Here is a 20,232-nt window from a genome sequence, read left to right as displayed (position 1 = left end):
GAAAGCAGGTGAAAATAAAGGAAGGGATTGAGTCCAGAAATCCAATTTGTCTCGCGTGCTTGTGATCATATGACTTGCAGAAAGGTGTGTTTTTTGTGATGATGTTCGCTCAGATGAAGCAATGCAATATGCAGATAACCATAGGAAAAAGACACTCAAAATGTCTAAAGTTAAACTGGTGCTAAAGCAACTTTTGGGTACAACGATTCTCGGATTCCAAGTAGTCTGCTTTCAGAGGAGGAAGCTTCTGATATTAAATCCAAAACAAACTTCTGTCGTTGAGTTGGTGAAAAACAGGATCTGAGTAGTCAGCCTTAGTAACGAGAGCGGGCAATAAGCCGAAGAAAAAATGGGGATAATGGGAAGCATTTATAAGACAATGCGAAGGTTCCTACAGTCCAAATGACGGACAGTTTTGCAAGATATTGGTAATAATGAAAATTTTACGGAAAGCAGGAAGAATAAAGATTTAAGAGTTACAGTTCTCTGTAACCAGAGGGATTTAGCCCAGTCCAGGAAAGCCCAAAGACGGTTGTCATGGTGGACACCTAAATTGTACATTTACATTCACACAACCACATACACTAAAAGAGGCTCTATAGATCTCAATAATCAAGTGGATTCGACTGTGGCCACTTCCTAACAAATCAAATCTTCTAAGATGATTTTTATTAAATTACGTCACTAATCCTACAAAATTTCAGTTCTTTAGGAAAACTGGATTTGGAACTTATATAATTGTAGACGCAAATTAAGAGACCTTTCTCTTCTTTCAGAATGACAAAAAATTAGTTTTATCTAAGCTACAAGGTGACCAAATTAGGATATTAAATCAATTACAAATTAGAATAATATTACCTAAATCATAATCTAATAATCGAAGCTATGAGGTTTTAACGTTAACAAATAATGATAAAACTATGTTTAGTTTAAATTAAATATATTACAAATATATTGTACAATGATTCTTCTAATCACCATTCCAATACAAAAATACAAATTTATATATATATTTACAGAATATAGAAAAATTGTCTAATTACTAGAATTATAAATGTCTAAAAAACTTTAACAATGAGAATCTGCTGCTGTTGCACCTATATTTTCGTTTAAAACTTCATGATGTCTCACTTTACTCAATAACCTTAATTGTAAGCAATCATTCGCCAGTTCTCTGTTGTCTGATTTTAAAATGTCTACATTATAGGTATTGGCCTGCAACAAGTAACAATACTCATAATGAACCAAAAACTAATCATGCATCCACTTGTTGCATAAGAGTGTTTTTATCAGCAATGAATACAGTGCATGTAGCTTCGTTTTGTATCAAATTAAACATACAAAAGAACTTGGTCATTCGGAAGTAATGCCTTTTTTTCAGACGGGCTTTACCTCCAACTTCCAAATTAGGTGTCGTGGACGGAAGCGACTAGCAAACCAGGTTGGAACAAACCTATGATTACCCTAGAATTATGTAAAAAATTAATACGTATGTAAAAAATATTTCTAATAAAACTCACAAGCATAAGAGAAGAAAGAAGATATCGACATATTTCTTCCTTAGGCTGATTTTTTACTAAATTATCAAACTTCAAGACAGTTTTGTTGTCATTATCAGAGAAATTGTCCAAAATTTTGGTGCCGTATTCATGTACATTGAATATACTTCTAGATTCAGCAGCCTCAAGAGCCGGCATAATAGATTCATGCCACTCAGAAACCCTTTTGGTAAGCTCGGTTGACCTACTTGACTGCAAAAATAAATAAAAAATGAATGAAAACAAACAATAAAATAAAAATTATTTACATTTTTTATTAATCTAGCATATTTAACATAAGTAGCAACGGAAAGAACAACGAGACGCGTCGAGCGATTGATTGCTGCGCAGCAGCGTACTGCAAAAGTTAAATTTTTTAAAACAATTACGCTATATGCATTGAAGTGATGCACATCGCATAGGCTCCGGCGTTTTTGGATTCACGTGCACCATTCTGGTGAGTTTTGTGTAAGGAGTGACGAGGTTTGAAAGCGTGACCTACCTAGCGTGGCGAAAAGTTTAGTATGACAATGAATATACACGTGGTTCTTTTTCTTAGCAGACAATACTTTAGTTATTCTAAGCGTTTAGCACAAATAACCTCAATTTCAACTGAAATAATATTTACATAATTAGGATTAGATACCAGAGTCACAGGTTCCAGGAAGAGAAGAAGACTAAGGAGAATTTAGGACAGAATGTTCAACAACAGCGAAAGAGGTTGGGACTGGAGAAGAAGAAAAGAGATGACACGGTGTAGGGACGGTTAGTGAAAGCTCTGTAAGGTCTCGATACCGCCATAGTGGTAAAGAAGGGATAAAGACTAAGGGTACGTTCACAACGGAGCTGTGAGCATAGATGATAGCGGAGATGATAGCAGTGATGCATCAGCGCTTATAGAATAACCTAGTACATTCTTATGTGAGCGTGCACAACGAAGCTTCGATTAGTGACTCATACTCGCTGCTATAAACGAGCATAGATGATAGAATTGAATTTTTCATTTTTCTGCTAGCTGAACTCCAGTATCGGAGCTTCAAAATGGACGTCGAAAAATTATTTAGTGCTGTCTTTACTCATTATTTTTGGTTATTATTTTATTATTTACTTTTAAACAATATTTTGTTTTTTAAATCGTGCTTACATGTATTTTCATGTGTATTTATTTGTTTTTTTTTTTTCAATAAAATCATTACTAACCTAAGAGTAATCACTAGTTTTTCTTCTATGGTTATAGGATTTCCATGACAATTTTTCCAAAGTTTTCTTAATTTTGACCTTATTTTTTCTAAAATATTGTCGAATGTGGGTGGACCCATCCTCACATATTCAAAAAAACGATCCGGATAATTTCGTAAGTTCCTTATATAAATGGTGAAATTCACCCAAAGTTCTTCGTTTTTTATTTATGGTATGTACATGATATTTTCTAAAGCGTTTTTTCTTTAAAATATACCATTTCGTTGCTGCTGAACATAAAAACTCTTCTTCACTTCTCGGACATGTTGCATGTATCACAGCTCCGTTGTGCACACTAATCAGCGATTATATTTTACTCTATCAGTTATCATCTCTGCTATCATCTATACTCACAGCTCCGTTGTAAACGTACCCTAAGAGAGAAGAGAGAGGAGAGATACACCAGTATGATGGTAATTTTAGAATTAGTTCTAATTAGTTAGAACCGCTAATGAGGAGCATGGTCAGGCTCAGACGGTGTATGAATTTATTTTATTTTATTTTATTTTTTAATAATTCTCACGTGAACAGATTTAATTCCATGATTATTTGTAAAATTGCATCAGTAAGCCAATAGACGAGACTGTCTAACCTAGATTTTTAGAAAATTTATCTGTCTTTCTAACCGTGTCATCAGAATCGAATTCGGACAAAAACTTTCTGAGTAATAATATTTTTATTGCAAAAAAGTAATGTTTTTAGAAAAAAAAAAAAAAAAAAATTAAGGCACGTCACTCAAGAACAGTGGAAAATATGAAGTTGGCCAATACGTCATTGAACACACACAGTAGGCCTATGGACATTACTAGTAAGTAGGTTCACCCTGAATACATATACGAAACTAACCTATTACTATTTTGTTAAAATAAATTTAAATAAATAAATAAATTTAATATAAACAAAATTACTACTTTGATTGGCGATGTAGATGCTAGAATAGATATTCAAACATAATTCCAGAAATATTGGGTTTATTTAAGATTACTAAACTCCAAAGAGATTCGCTAAAGAACTCTCAAGATTTCTTTAAGAAGGACTACTCTCTGATATTTTTGGGAATATTTTGTTCAAAACAATTAATAATTCATTGAAAGAGATACAAAAATATATTTTAAAAAAGTGGGAAAAAAATTATGTATGAATTATAGATGCTGAATTCAGAAAGAAACTTACAATCTGCTTTTTTAATGCATGATACTCAGCGATTACTTGCACCGCAGTAGCTAAATAAGAAGTTGCTGTATCAATGCGATCACGATCCTCCGCAATGTCAGTTAGTCCATTCAATTGCAAAGGGACTGTAGAACTGGTTTCCCTGTCAGATTCTGGATCACTGTAAATTGCCTCCGCATAATCATCTTCTACTTCATCTTCTTCATGATTAATATCTGCTTAAATATTCACAATGCTGCATAATTATAGGCCAATAGTAGTTAAAGTTCTTTTCTACTCGTTGCTAGTTGACTTCCAAAGGAAAACAACGAATGAAAACAAAATTTCTTACTTCACAATAAATATAAATAAAATATTTTATTACTTTAATTAGTTAAGGAACAAAATAAATATAATGAAAACGAACTGAAATGAAGTGTTTTTACTTCTTCTTACCGAATTGAGAAATACCAGAAAGCCTAGGTATTCAATTTTCGAAGTAGAGTATTCAACAGAAATAATTATTTGTTTTGAGGTCCCTATGGATGTGAAACAATGTTTAACGGAAATGGTATGTGGTGTGAAGTTCAGGTAGAAGATTATTTTTTCACAAACAACAGCAATGGCTGGGTGAAAAACATTTTCTTAAATCTTTTACGTTTCGGACACCCAGTTACTAAGTAACCTTCCATCTTCTCTTACAACACGTACCAGTTCCTAAACCGCTCCTCTAAAGAAGGGTAAGAGAAAGTAAAAGAAAAATATACTAATTAAACCGCTAATTTACCTCCGTTTAATTCTATTCCTTTCAGCCTGTTTTTCATCATGATACAATTTCTGCTTTTTTTTGCCATATTATATTTAAACTTTATTCCATCACAAGCATCGCCTAATATTTCATTCTGATATAACAGATTACTCAAGACCAAAACATCACTTGAAGTATCTGCAAGTTGATTATCTCTCTTACGTTTCTTCCTCTTCTAGAGAGAGAGAGAATGAGACAGACAAAAAATAAATTACTATAAATTTCTATTCGATAAATTAATATCTTCTTCATAATATAAAATTATACTGCCTATAGGAGAGAATTTAATGGACATCAGAAGAAGACGTCTCCACATTTTAATAAATTAAGTTATCAGTTAAAATCATAGCATAAAATAATAAATTATTAATTATCTAGATCAACATTATTGTTAGGGATCATTAGCTATTAGCATGCCTGTATATTCCCAATATTGTACACATGTAGTAATGCTTTTATTTAACCAATATTCAAATTTTACTCGCCTCCATTACTTCTTCTATTAACTGCTGAGGTAGCTTGAATGCTTTGCGAACTTTCAACTTTCTTTGAGGAAACACAAAATTGAATGAAATTGGCTCCCAATCTACGATTTTTTTTCTAATGTTTTCTTTTTTCCTTTCCTGGCGCAAAGTTCTGCAATTAAAAACTTCATATTATAATGCAACAATAAAAAGAAATTACTGTTCATTATTTTTGGTGACAGATTCATTATTTTGATAGTACGAAAAAATAAATGCCAATTTCAGTTATGATATTAATTTAGTGTGCCCAGCTTTCGACCTAGGGACTAGGTTATCTTCAGTGCTTATTGTCTAGATGTTATTTTCAGCGTTGGTGTTAAGTTGGTCTTGTCAGCTTATGAACCTAGTCCCAAGGTCGATAGCTCGGCACAATAAATAAATATCATGTCTGAACTTGACATTTATTTTTTCATCCTAATAAAAAAAAACTTAATCATTGTCACGTTACAGTTAATTGAATTCTAAATGCTAATTTGCAATTTTAATGAAAATATCAATGGATTAAACAAAATACAGAGTTAAAAATTAACATGATTATTCATCATTATGTAGAAATTTTTTGTAAAACATATATTACATAGACGATCTAAATTACAAATGAAACGAAAATAATCTTAAAAAATACACATATAATGGGAATACAAGTAACTAGGAAATATCAGATCCGTATCGCAAGATAAAAACCATCAAGAAACAAGATTTTACAAAGTTAATGATATAACACATCAACTCGTTGTATCAAAACACCAATAAAAATTAAGTGTAGCAGTTTTGTTTTTAACACTAATAAAAATCAGTCGATTGAAAATTGCATTAGAGAAATATTATTTTATTCTTTAATTTTATTTTTACATTAAAAGATTTAGAAAAAAATATAACATTTGGCACATAAATAATTTGTCACTGAATTGAGGGAAATGCGGATTTCCACACTAAATTGATACGATAAGTGAGCAATTTTTAATGTAGTTATAGTGCGACTGACACCTAAATGATGTTTAATTTTCTGTATACGGTTACTCGATCATGGGTGTAATCTTGATGCTTCAAGCCTTGAAACTTTGTAATATAAATTTTATAAAAGTTCTATCACTATATGTAGCAAATAAACAAAATAAAAAATCATGAAAAAAACACTAATTCCTACAACTTTTCTACTCAGTCGACTGACTTTTTTTTTTTTGATATTTTCATACTTTATGAAAGAATTAACACTTTTACTGACCGAACTGGAGCCGGTGGTTGAGGCGGAGATGGGAAGCTTGGTGATATTGGTCTTAGATCTGAAGGTTCTTTTGTTGTTTGCTGAATAAAAGACTCCGGCTGCAACTCCAAGTCGTTATCGTAACTATCTTCACATCCATTTTCCATGCAGTTGTCAGCATAATTAGATGCTATCCAATTAAGATATTTTAAATTTTTAATTTAAAGAATGAAATTAAGAATTGTATTAAAATGTAAAGTTCTATACTTTTACATGAATGGAATTCATTATGTTGTGATCATGTAAAATTCATATATTGAAATGAATTATGAAAATAGGAACATACATTTGTAACAGCATGGTTCTGAAAATTAAGGGGCTCAATTTAGACTATTTTTTAAAATTCTTATCATTCCAAACATAACCTATTTGATGCCGAAACAAATTTTGAAATGAAAGTTACTGTTACTATTTATCGGAACATTTGCTTCAATAAATATTTGGAATCTTTCTTTTAATAAAGTAAAGCAAGGGGACCGGATTTTTTTTTTGTTTATTTTATTATAAGCTCGGTATATCCATGCATCCATGACGTATACATATGTGCTGAGTCTAAATCTGGACCCTGTAATGATGAGCTCATTAATGGAGAGTTTAGATTGCGTAATAGCCTGATTGTACCCCAACATTAAGAAATTCGTTTATGGTGCTCTACCAAAGGCTTCCTATAAACATTAATCACCACGTGCAAGTCCCTCCACCATAAAACTTAAAATGAAATTCTTCACGCTTCATAAGAGATTAGGATAACGACTTCTCGATTATTTTTGTGCATTCTTGTTGTTGGAGAGTAGATAAATAAACACTGTTTATACAACCCCCTAAAATGATAAAATAAAAGTAAATTAACATTCAACTTCCAGGAAGCGTTGAGTTTGTAAAGGAGAAATATTTTTCGCGATCAAACGTTAACATTTTTAAACTCTAAGAATAAACGTAAAACTTTCTTTCAGTGAGCCTTTTTCTACAGTGTAACTGAAAGAAATTTCAAGTTGATAAGGGATGAGCGAAAGTGGCAATTTTGATTCATGCTTCGCGTTTTAAAGGTGATTCACTAAGGCAAGCGGAGATTGATAAAAAATTCATTTTCTAACCATCAGCACCAGGCTCTAGTTAATCAGGCTATAAAATTGAACATAAGAAAAACATAACTTTTACGTTTCGCAATTAGTGTCAGAATTTGAAGTTGAACCTATGAGCCATATGTAATGATTGTCGGCCTCTTGATTTCGGCGATTTTGTTGTGGGTGAGTGAATAGTATTTGTCATGTAATATTGAATTTACATAAATTTAATTATAACCTATTATTTAAAAAATATTTTTATAAAGTACTATTACTTAATTAAAAAAACTTACTGTCCTCCAAAATGGATCCAGAAAATCTTTCTAAACTCTGGCCTCTAATATTAATATCTTCTGAAAGAAGTCCATTTAAAGATGAAATCGGCCAAAACAATCTGAAATTAACAAAATTTGAATAAATATTCTCTAAAGGGAGAACTGGACTAGCGTACCAAGATACTGTCGTCTCTATCCCTTCCTAACAACCTTAACATCTCTTAAAACTAACACCTCCAATAGTCAATATGTTTGGCTGTCTATTTGGGCTACATACCACCTGATAAACTAATTCTCAGATACCTAAATTTCTCATCAAAAACTAAATTTTAAGGCAACATTAAAATAATTTATCAAGGCTCTCTCTTTTCTATCGACATTTATACTAAATCTTGCAAGAATTTCCACCACCTTCAAAGAAAATAATAAGGAATTTTCGTAAAAAATTTAATAATGAAATTGTGGTAATTAAAAAAATATCCGAAACACAGTTACAAAAACGGTAATGGTTTTTAGACTTAAATGTTGTCTATGTGTTACTGCTTTAGTTTTTCATTTTCATAAATTTCATATTTACTTTAGCATATATACATATCTGCATACAATATTTAAATCAATATATGTTGTGTAACAGTCGATGTCTAAATTGCGACTGAAAAGAAAATGTGTACCTAAACTCATCCTTGTATCCAAGTTCCTTTCCATCAGATTGATAAATTTGACAGGATGTTCCGGATTTGATAGGAATTTTTACCGAAGGATTTAATACGACACTCTTCTTTCCTATCCCATTTTTTCCAATGTTATCTAAATTTATACTAGTGCCTTGATCTGAAACAAATGTTTCCTAATTTAAAGAATTTCATTCCTAAGTAATAAATATCCAGAATCAATCTTTCAAACAAAACGCCAATAGGTGATAAGTATCAATAGTTTACATAGGTCAAGTTTATTTTCTTTGTAAAAGCATTAAGGTATTTGCAAAGAGTATCTAAACAAAAGAATAAAAAAGTATAACATGCTTTCTTTAAGCTAGTTACTTTTAGTAATTGTTTAGTTGTTTCACAATTACTCAACAAATAATCTTAACTCCATGATTATTCAAAATCCCTAAACCAAATGTCGTGGCAACCGTATAATAAACAAAAAATGCAATGCAATATTATTTACTTTTAAAAAGTAACTATAGTGTAGTGGTTGGTCCACATTAACCCATTGGAAACATATACAATTCAGTAAAAATAAAGAATTTTTGAAAAATGAAATATGATTATCTGGAACTCATCTCAAATTATAGCCATTTACTTGAGTTTTGTGTCAACGAATTGTTAATTTTTTCAATCCTTACTGCTTTGAGGCACCATTAGTAATAACAAATAATTTTTTTTTTTTTTTTTTTTTTTTCAGCGGCGCTACAACTCATTGCTGAGTCCTGGCCTCCTCAATACGTCTCGCCCAAGATTCCCTCTCCTGTGCAGCCGTTCTCCAGTCCCTCACCCCCAACAGTACTCTACTATCCTCAGCCACGCAGTCCACCCATCGAAGCCGGGGTCTGCCTACCCTTCTTACCCTAAGGGGTTGTGCTGACATTAGCTTTTTGGGCATGTCATCTTCTCTCATTCTGGCCACATGGCCCGCCCATCTAAGTCGACCCAGCTTTATAAATTTTACTACATTTATTTCTGCATATAGGCTGGCTAACTCTAAATTCGTTCTTCTCCTCCACCCTTCTTCGGAACGAACCGGTCCGTATATGCGGCGGAGTATTTTCCGTTCGAATATAAGGAGCTTATCCTCGTCTGCTCTTGAAAAGCTCCAAGTCTCTGAGCCGTATGTGAGTATGGGGCGGATTAATGATTTGTACATTAAACATTTCGTTTTCCTGGATACCAGGCGACTACACAATTGGCGCTTCAGGCCAAAATAACACCGATTCGCCGCCACGATTCGGCATGCTATTTCTGCTGTTATGTTATTATTAATGTTGACCTGAGAGCCCAAATAGGTGAAGTGATCGACGGATTCAAATGTGTATCTGCCTATTGGTATTGACATCGGCAGCCTTCTATCCGTGTCTGCCGCTAGGTATTTAGTTTTTTCTTCATTTACAATGAGACCTATCCTACGAGCAGAGTGTTCAAGGGCTAGGAATGCTTCTTCCATTGCACGGTAAGATCTTCCAATAATATCAACATCGTCAGCGTAAGCTAACACTTGCACCGATTTATTGAAAATAGTGCCTCCTATTTAAATTTCCGTTTCTCTCATAACCCTCTCTAGCGCTATGTTAAATAGAAGGCACGCCAGTGCATCCCCTTGCCTCACTCCCTTTCTTGTCAAAAACTCCTCGGACGTTCCAGCTTGTACACGTATTGTGCATCGAACTGTGCTCATTGTGAGCCTTACCAGGCGAATCAATTTTTTTGGCACATTTAGTTCTTCCATAGCTCTATATAATTCTTCCCTTTCAATACTGTCGTAAGCTGATTTGAAATCAATGAAAAGGTGATGGGTTTGAATTTTATATTCCCTTCCCTTTTCAAGGATCATTCTTAGGGAGAAGATTTGGTCTATAGTTGATCTTCCCTGGCGAAAGCCGCATTGGTAGCAACCAATTTTATTTTCCACATGCGGCAGAAGACGCTGAAACAAAACAAGAGAGAAAATTTTGTATGCGCATGAGAGAAGAGAGATTCCTCTATAGTTGCGACACTCCAATTGATCGTCTTTTTTATGGATAGGGCAGATAATCGTTTTAGACCATGGGGCAGGCAGTCGTTCGTCTGTCCAAATGGACAGCATTATTTCATGGATTTCTTTTTTTAGATTTTCTCCGCCATATTTAAAGAATTCAGCGGGTAAATCATCCTGGCCAGGAGCTTTATTATTTTTTAGCCTTTCAATAGCATTGTTTACTTCTTCTTCATCTGGAGGTTCAAGTTCATCATCCTCAGAGCGGGTTATTACAAAAGTATTTGCACCTTCCGTTGCTTCCTCTGGCCCATTCAACAGGCCATTAAAGTGCCCCTTCCATCTATTCAAAATCTGCATTGGGTCTGTCAAGAGGGACCCATCTTCAGCTTTACATGCAGACAGTCTAGGTTTAAAAGATTTCCTTCCGTTATTTACTTCTCGATAGAATTTCCTAACCTGATTGTCAAATCTTAAATTCTCTATAGTCTCTAATTTTTTGTTTTCCCATGCTCTTTTAGTTCTTTGGTGTATGCGTTTCTCTTCTCTCCTCAATCTTCTATATCCTTCTACCAAAGCTCGAGTTCTTGTTCTTTGTATCATCTTTCTATAGGCCTCATTTTTCTTATCTGTAGCGGATCTGCATTCTTCATTGAACCAGTGGGCTTTAATTCCTCTCTCTCTTTCGCCTAAGGTCTCGATAGCAGCTTGTTTTATTGCTTTGTAGCATTCTTCCCATCTATGATCTATCCCACTATTTTCTTCAGTTAACATTCCACGTAGGTGGGCATCAATGGAGTTTGTAAATTCTCTTTGGACTTGTTCATTCTTTAAGCGGTCAACGTTATATTTCATAATTCTTTGCCCTCGTTCACATTTGATTACTGATATACGGGCGTGAATACGTGCTAGAACTAAATAATGATCAGAGTCCAAATTTGCGCCTCTATAGGATCTTACATCCTGGAGATCAGATCTGTTTCTTGCACTTATCAGTAGTGTCCCTCCAATGACAAGATTGCGTGAGGCAGCAAAATTTACCAGTCTCTGTCCATTGTTATTGCTAGTGTCATGGAGGCTTCGATTCCCAATAGTTGGGCGATAAATATCTTCTTTTCCGACTTTAGCGTTCATGTCTCCTGCTATGATCTTTATATCATAATTCGGGCATTGGTCGAATGTCCTTTCCAATAAATCATAGAAGGCTTCTTTATCTTCGTCAGCAGCTACTTCCGTGGGAGCGTGGGCGCTTATTATGCTGTAGTTTTTAAACTTCCCTCTGATACGGAGAACACAGACTCTGGGGTTTACTGCTTTAAAGTCGATTACCTGTTGACGGAGTTTTCTTCCTATGACAAATCCAGTTCCAAATGCATGAAGTCTCACATCACAACTGTAGTATATGGTATGATTTTCCTTTTCTAGAGATTCCTTTCCTAACCACCGGATTTCCTGAATGGCGATTATATCTATTCTGTATTTGTCAATCTGCTCTAAGAGCTTATGAAGAGCTCCGGGTCTGTACAGTGTTAAAATGTTCCATGTTCCGAGTTTATAATCCGTTATACAGTTCCTAGGTCGTTGCCGTTGAGATCGTCCGGTTGATTTGCTTTGAGGTTTCGTAATAAGCGCGGTTTCAGGTGGGAGGGTTATTAGCCCTCCGCACCCAAGTCTAGTGGTGGGGCTGCCACCTTTGAGCCTCCAGACCTGCTCCCCCTCCGGTAGCCCTAGGGTGTATTTTGTTATTGCCTTAGTCTGCGATGTGAGTGCATGTAGTGTGAGTGTGAGTGTATTGTTATGGTGAGAGTGCATGGTGCCCTGAGCTAGGGTAACCCGTAGGGGTGCTAATCCCCAGTGCCTGCATGCAACAGACCCCCCTCGCGGGAGGCTGATTGCATCCTAACTGGATGGGCGATGGGGCCGCCACCTCCCTACGCCACAACAAATAATTTATAGTAATACCAAACAAGATTGAAATGTACTGACCTAAATGAACACAGCCTAGGGCATGAAAATCGTCATTATGAAATGATTTGACTATACATCTCTTCCCTCTTTTAGATGAGACGCTAGCACCGACTCCCTCTTCCCTGGAGCCCCTAGAACATCAAAATTAAGACCATAATACATAAAACAGGAGTTACAACAAATACACCTTTCTTTCGAAACATTTTACCTGAGCATAAACGATAGTTTCTGGGTTCAATTGTTGGACTAAAAAGTAACTTGGATGTAAATAATAGAAAACGCTATCCATTACACAATTTCTTTAGGAATGCAATTAAAATGTATTATTTTTGTGTAAGGGGAGAATAAAAGCATACGAAACGTGAGCTTTATAGATGAATTGATACTTTTTCTAATTAAGACAATTAATTATAAATATTAATTATTAAAATTACAAACTATATTTTTAGATCTAAATCAATTGACTAGTAAAGTTACTTACACATCATTTATATACATTATGAAGTTTAAGAGATCATTGTATAGAAGATCTATTCTTTTGCAGTAAAACTTCATGGAATTTTGTAGTATAAGAGCGGCCTCGGAGAAATTTGTACTATTATGACCACATAAGTGTTCAAGATACTTTTCCAAGTACTAAAAGTAAAAATAATATGTGAATCAAAAGTGTTAATTTTACAATTTATAAGACGGATCTACAAATGAAAAAAAGTCATTACACTCTTAATAGTTTTATTCCAATTTGCAGTGATGGCATCTCTTACAGGCCTAAGAAGGGTCTCAAAACCATCTGGATCTTTATCCATTTTCCCTCATTAATATTCTACCAGAAAAGAGCGACTAAAAAAAAAAAAAAAAATTAAAAAAATTTCACCTGAGTGTTTTCCTTTCTTAAGATTTAAATACTGTTTAATAAAAACTATGCAAATTAAACAATTTCTTTCGGTTTATCTTTTAATGAAGACACTAAATGTCTTTTAGACAAAGTAAATAAATAAATTAACAAGTATATTTGCTCTTGTGAGCAACCTAAAATTAGATTTAATAAGCAAACAAATAATTCATTCTACAACAATTGAACTTATATTAAGTTATAAAATGAGGAAATATTGGATATCAAATGTGAATTTATTTTTCTAGCTTAAAAATCATAATTTTTTACAAACATTAATTTAAAAAAAATCTTAAATATTTAAGACTTCCTTACGACCTAATCTACACTCCACAAAATAATTAAGAAAATAGTTTAAGAAATTATTAAATCGAAAACTACTTAAAAGAGATAAATACCTTCAATGTTTACCTACTTAAAAAGAATTAACCTGAACTCAATATGATGTAGATTTAATAAATATGAAGATTGTGTAACATCATGTAACTTCATTTTAAGGCTTTCCACAATAATAATGGTTTTACTTCCGAATAACAAATACTAATTTAAATAAGAAAACTGGGAAAGGTTACACCAACAAACCTTAGCACCAAACTTCAAACAATAAGACCGTTAGTTCGCGCTACAGTCTTATCAGAATTGGCGCGTATTAAATTTCTGGAAAATTAATCTACATTGTAGATCCTTGATTTTAGGGGAAGAAATATTAGTTCAGTAGTTTTTGTATGTAAATGAAGAGTACTGTATAGTGATTAAAAAAACATTTTTGACGGCTATTTTTAAGTGTCCCTGTATCGCACATTTAATCTTAATGTGCTCATTCGGCTCATTGCTTAAAAGGTTTCTATGATTCTGGCTAACTAAATCGTTTTGTAATTTAGTGATTAATATTTAAAAAAAAAAAACATTTTTTTAATATTCATATCTTTTTTAGTGATATAGGCTAGTCCAATGTTCTGGTTATTAGTCTAGCTCTTCATGTGTCGATAGGTTTATTTTATTTTTATTTTTTTTCGGGATAGTGTTTATTATTACTTTTTTTTACTAGGTAAAACTAGTCTGCAACAAGCAAAGATCATTAGGTTCTTCTTAACAGCAAAACTTATAGTTGGTCGTTTAAAATTTAAATAATCTTAAGCATATAAATTCAATTTTACACTTTTGGTTTAATTTTGTTCTTTTTCATATATCGATTTTGGTTTTTATCGATTTACTCATTATGTTCTGTGCAGAAATTACTTGATAAGCCAATCCTATGCTCCTCCCCAAATCTTTCGTCCTTATTAGTACATGCAATTGCATCTGCTAAAGATTGTACAGTGATTCATATTGATTCATAGAGGCAAGTGTTTACGTCAGTGAAGTTAGATCCTTGGCAGCTAATTATTTCGTTTTTGGTAAATAGGCGTATTTAAATAATGGGGGTGGGAAAGTGTTTTACAGTGATGAAGTATTTAGTTTTTTTCATCAATCTTATATTTTGGGTAAGCAAATTGATATTTTAGAATAGAAAATATTCCTTTCGTGAAGGGAGCATTGATAAAGTATTACTCTTTGAATGAAGCATTGCCGAAAAAGTGCTTTAGTTTTATTAAACCTTAAAAAAGGCTTCTTGTTTTATATTACTTAAAGTAATAGAGGTAGCTATACAGCCAAATCCATTGTGGCCCTTAATTTTTTTGTTTAGCTTCGTTAGATTTCTTACTGAAAAGCCTTCTAAAACGCTGTAAGAGAATGAGAATGACAAAAAGTAATACATCGTACCTCCCAGCCCACATTTTTATCGTATAATTAAAGGAAAGATGGTTTGACTAGTATATTATTAGTTTGTATATCCGCACGAATTACTCCTTTATGACTTTCCTATGACAGATACTTACCCTACGTCTTAAAGTTTCTCATTCTACAGAAGTTTGTGTTTTAATAGTTTTCATTTTAGGTTTCAGGAATTGGATTGGTAGTTTTATCCGTATGGATGTTGAATGATCCAGTTCTAAATATTAGTTTGGCACAAGATCATTCTAGTTATACTATTGGAGTATACTTACTTCTGGCTTTGGGAATTCTTCTTTTCATTGTTGGGTTTTTAGGGTGCTGTGGAATAATCCGTGAGTCGCGACTTCTTCTTGTACTTGTAAGTAGAAATGTATTTTTACTTGTTCATGTCATATTATTATATTAAAGGAAATTCACCCTACAATTTTTTTTTTTCTTCAGTTCTTCTGTTGCCTTCTAATAATATTGGTGGCAGAAATTTCAGCAGGAATTTGGGCATATACCAATAAAGCAGAACTAGAAAGTGTGGTAAAAGAAAGCGTTAAAAGCATAGTCCAATACGATTATGGAAAAGACGAATCAAGAACGAAAGAATTTGATACCATTCAAAGTGAAGTAAGTTATTTTTATTTCCTTTCAACCCGCGTGTTTACTTCAAATACTGAATCTTTTTAGCTATTAACTGTTTACTTAAGCTGTCACTGCAATCGTAAGATTTCTTTTCATGGTCCTGGGTTGAAAGCGAATTGTTGAAACAGAAAAACAATTTCCCTTTTAAATATTTTCTATAAACATTTTTCAGGGGATAAAAACTAGGTTAACCCTTAATATGAGCGTTAAATCATTAGCATTGCAAACATAAGTACAAAAACAAAATATCCAAATTATATCCAGTTGGTAGTACAAATAATTCTTGCGTCATGTAATAATAATCGAAATTTAATGAGTTTTCCCTGGTTGGAAAGGTTACATTACAACCGTATTTCTTTTTCTTGAGATTAAAAAAAAGTAACCCATTTCATAATAGATGTAGAATGTTTATTATTCTTTATCTATGGAGAAGGACAAAGTCCTGTTCAAATCGAAGCTCTAGTAAGCTCTTATTTTATTATAGTACATCAAACTCATGAAGTTTTTAGCTCTTGGAGCCTTTTTTAGTGCAGTAGTGGCCGGTCGTACAAGCTCGAAACAAATACCGATTATATTACCCGGGCGATAGTACGGATTGTAAGAGGCTCCTGGTAAGCAAAAAACTAAGAATAGAAAAGATTAAGTGAGGAAGATTACATCATTACTCACTCGAATTCCTTACTTACTTCCAATGGATATGCCATTTCAATTTAAGAAATTGCGATTCCTAATTCGATTGGCGTTTGCAAACACCATCAACAAAGCTCAGGGCCAATCTTTAGAACTGTTTATATCTTGACATTGCTTCTCACATGGACAATTAAATTTGCGTGTTCTGAAGTCGGGAATCCTGACAATCTCCATATTAGCACAGACAATGGAACCACAAAAAATATTGTATACCCACAAGCATTGTGAAATTAAACATATTAGAAACGTGCACTTTCTCTTTCCTTTGTTTTCCTATTAACCAGACAGAGCCACAGCAACGCCTGGTCGGGTACAGGTAGTAAATAAGTAAATAAAAAGCTAGAAATTCATGCTATAAATTTATTTTATCATTTTGAGGATTTTGTTGTCAATGAACCCTTTTTTCTTTACTTTTATTTTGACAACCCGAATTTTAATGTATTCCGTAGCGCAAATTCCAAATTTGAGAAGAAAATACTCAGAAGCGGTGAGCATTTAGTAACTGTTCTGAATTGTGATTATTTATTATTCATAAATTAGAAATTAAATCTGAGCTTACACATAAACCTAATAATTAAACTATATATAAAATATGTGTGGGTTGAGTGATGGTTTTTCTTTCAAATCCATATTAAAATAAAAATAAAAAATCTAATTTTTGTTAAAGCTGAAGTGTTGTGGAGCTTCTTCTGGTCCAGTGGACTGGTTAAGTAGTAAAACATTTAATGAAGAAGCTAAAATCGAATTGTCTATTTCCTCTCCTACTAAGAGTTACAAGTTGCCAGCTTCATGTTGCTCATCTGATTATTCTAAAGTTATTTGCGATGGCTCTCGCAAGTCTGAAGCAGCAGCTCCTTATTCTGATGTCATTTATAGTCAGGTAAGCTGTGTGTGTGTGTGTGTTTTTTTTTTAATGGAAATCCTAAAAGTTGCTTATTTCTTGGTAGATTAGTTTTTTAAATGGTATGTTGGTATATGTCTTCTTTCATTTTTTTTTTAACAGGGATGTTCAGACAAATTGTTGGATGTTCTCTCCAATTACATGAGCTGGTTCAGCGCAGTTGGTGCATTACTTATTCTTGTGCAACTATTAGGTTTAGTTTTCTCATTAGTACTTTGCTGTTCTATTCAGAAGCTGAACAGTTATAAAGCGTAGTTTTATATATTAGATGTAATAAGAGAGTGTCTTTGATCGCAATTATCTGGCATAAGGATTATTTAAAAAACTAAGTCTAATGGACTAATCTTAATAATTATATCTGATGTTAAATTTTAATTAATTTCAACATTACTATTATGAAAAATTAACTGAATGTTTTAGCAAATTTACATTTGCAGTTATAGTATTAACTGTTAAGTTAATGGGTTGCCAGAACGAAGAATCCTTCGTAATAAACAGCCATAATTAATGTATTTAAAAAAATATATATTTTTGGTTGTTTTCTTAACTATGGTAACAGAGTTCTAACAACTTAGTGCCATGTATTTTTTCTATGAATAAGTGTTGTATTCTTGAATGCACTATTTGCCATTTATTAGCTTATTTCTATTTTATTTTTTAACAGTTGGGGTGAAATTGTAATGAATTAATTCAGTTGAAGATGTTGAATCCTTCGATTGGATAACCTCATCTCCTTATATTCGTGATCCAATGTCATTCATACGTTTGCGATTGTAGTAAGGCAATGGTTGCCTTTGCCTTTTGGTGGATGTCATTGGAACCTCGAATTTTGCCAAAGTGACTGTAACCGTGGAAAGTGTATTAAGTGCAAACCTATGAGAATTTTTTTTTTTCTGCACTACCATGTAAAAGCAGAAGAGGCTAGTTTGGAGTAAGGTGTGCCCACGAAGGTACGATTTTTTTTTAAATCAAATTTTACTTTCCTATAAAAATGTCAAGAAGACGTACTGAAAATATATTCGGGAAGAAAGAGGTGTTATCTTATTGTCACATTTTAAATGAAATCTCATTAAATATTCTATTAGAAGTTCTATACTTGCCATTATTATTGTTCAGTTTTTTAGTTCTTAAGATCGAGATGTTTAAAATAACGAAAATTTATGTTCAATTAAATCCTTTCATCCCTAAGGTTTAATAATTTTAAAAAAAATACTGGCCTATATAACAAAAAATGGAGCCTAACACCTGAAAGAATTGATTGATCCTGATCCTGTGCGCTAAGGGATTTGTAAAAGATGTTAGCGTATTAAATTCCCTTGCGGAGATCCCGGATTGAATCTTGGCTTAATTTTTCTACAGGAGGAGCTTCCTACAGCCCACTGTCGGTGATAAACAGTGTGTGAAAAGGCTCCAAATTTTAAGTTAGAGTGCACCAATGACTCCGAATTTCAAGTGCCTTAATAAAAAGAAACAAAATAAATTTGAAAGATGAAAAAGGCTTAAATTGATAGATCACATTAGCCATTGGTGAAAAATTCACTGTTTTCAATGATTGGGGGTTACAAACCACCGCTATAAATAGTTTATTTCCATAAACCCAACTCCATTGGTATATACAGTTATCAAAACGTGTAAAGAATTAAAATTGAAAAAAGTCTAGGGTCTGTAAACCCTTTTTTTAGCCTTTCATTTCTGCGTAGTTAGCCATCAGGCCACCCTAATTAGTGTAGTGATAAATTCGATTAAAAATATTTAATTCACTAATAAAATCAGGGAATTTGTAGAGGGTAATTATTGCTTACTATATGTTAAAAGTAAATATTGTCTAAATTTACGATTCTCAATTTCGTAATTTGTTAAATATGATTCACTTCTTTGCTGAACAGGTTATATGTGACATTTACAGCTCTATAAAATACCAAAATTTTGGTTACAAAATAGGGGTGCAGTTTTTGTTTTTATAGCTGAGTATTGTAGACAAATAATAACGTTTGAAAATCTTTAAAATAGGAAGTTTTGAATTCAGATCTGCTTTTGTTATGATGAAAATTATATATGTACTTGCGTAATAATATATGTACATGTTAGGCTGGAAGTCACTTGATAATTTCAAGTGATTGTTCCGTATAAATCTTCTAATTTCTTTATTTGCAGTTGAAGGAAGAAGTATACAAAAAAAAAAAGTTATACTTAGACATTTACTCATTAGAACATTATTGCGATCTTGATATTAATTGAAGCTTTAATTTTTTTCTCTTTTTAAATGTGCCTTAATGTAAAGCCCTACGTGTAACATAGACTGTAAAAGTAAAATCTCTGTTAAAACCAAATAAATTAACATTTATATGAAGTTTTACCAAAACTAATATCTGCCTTTTTTAAGTGTAAAAATAACCAAATCAAATATATTTTTTTACTTTTTTATTTTGTTTTAATCTAAATAAAAATTTTTAAAAAAATCTTTGGCGTGTTCTTCTTTGAATATGCACATTTATTGTTCTGCTATATTTATTAAAATAATTATTTTATCAGATGGGGATGCTTCAAAAGAACTGGTAATTATAAATTCAAATGGGTGTTATTTAAAATAATGACACCAAATCTGTGTGTTCATAAAACAAAAATTTGTTGGTTTGCATTTTGTTCCAAACGACTTTTGTAATTAAGTGGAATAAGCAATACAATTCCAAAAGTCAAAAACTTGTTTGATTGCGCTTTGATCTATAACTAATTTATGTAATAAATAATATATAATTTATAATAATTTTGCAAGAAGATAAAGGATAATATATATTTATTGTAACTAATTCTAAAATAAAA

At 32.6% G+C, this 20,232-nt stretch overlaps 2 protein-coding genes across 4 annotated transcripts; one reads left to right on the top strand and one right to left on the bottom strand.

Annotated features, from left to right (window-relative positions):
* Positions 1–923: 923 nt before the first annotated feature.
* Positions 924–14,230, bottom strand: Cap-H2 (Chromosome associated protein H2). 3 transcript variants are annotated; one of them, XM_074133842.1, is made up of 12 exons: positions 13,814–14,230; positions 13,243–13,363; positions 13,005–13,159; positions 12,542–12,654; positions 8,536–8,695; positions 7,883–7,983; positions 6,487–6,655; positions 5,223–5,373; positions 4,717–4,912; positions 3,951–4,168; positions 1,521–1,751; positions 924–1,215 (listed from the first exon to the last, which is right to left on the bottom strand). In XM_074133842.1, the coding sequence occupies exons 2-12, from the start codon at positions 13,327–13,329 to the stop codon at positions 1,069–1,071; spliced, it is 1,728 nt and encodes a 575-aa protein (XP_073989943.1). In that variant the 5' UTR covers positions 13,330–13,363; positions 13,814–14,230; the 3' UTR covers positions 924–1,068. The 3 variants fall into 3 exon arrangements, with proteins under 3 accessions (XP_073989943.1, XP_073990001.1, XP_073990088.1); XM_074133900.1 differs by having other exon boundaries at positions 13,831–14,230; XM_074133987.1 differs by having other exon boundaries at positions 3,951–4,165; positions 13,814–14,228.
* A 395-nt stretch (positions 14,231–14,625) lies between these two features.
* Positions 14,626–19,836, top strand: Tsp96F (Tetraspanin 96F). The gene is made up of 5 exons (XM_074138577.1): positions 14,626–14,899; positions 15,355–15,549; positions 15,633–15,806; positions 17,179–17,391; positions 17,515–19,836. The coding sequence occupies exons 1-5, from the start codon at positions 14,834–14,836 to the stop codon at positions 17,665–17,667; spliced, it is 801 nt and encodes a 266-aa protein (XP_073994678.1). The 5' UTR covers positions 14,626–14,833; the 3' UTR covers positions 17,668–19,836.
* The last annotated feature ends 396 nt before the right edge of the window (positions 19,837–20,232 follow it).

Source organism: Rhodnius prolixus, unplaced genomic scaffold (genome assembly GCF_049639745.1).
Source record: "Rhodnius prolixus isolate KJV_2025 unplaced genomic scaffold, Rpr scaffold_1, whole genome shotgun sequence".
NCBI classification, from domain to species: domain Eukaryota; kingdom Metazoa; phylum Arthropoda; class Insecta; order Hemiptera; family Reduviidae; genus Rhodnius; species Rhodnius prolixus.
The sequence above is the reverse complement of the archived record's forward strand: the minus strand, read 5'-3'. Positions and strand labels throughout refer to the sequence as shown.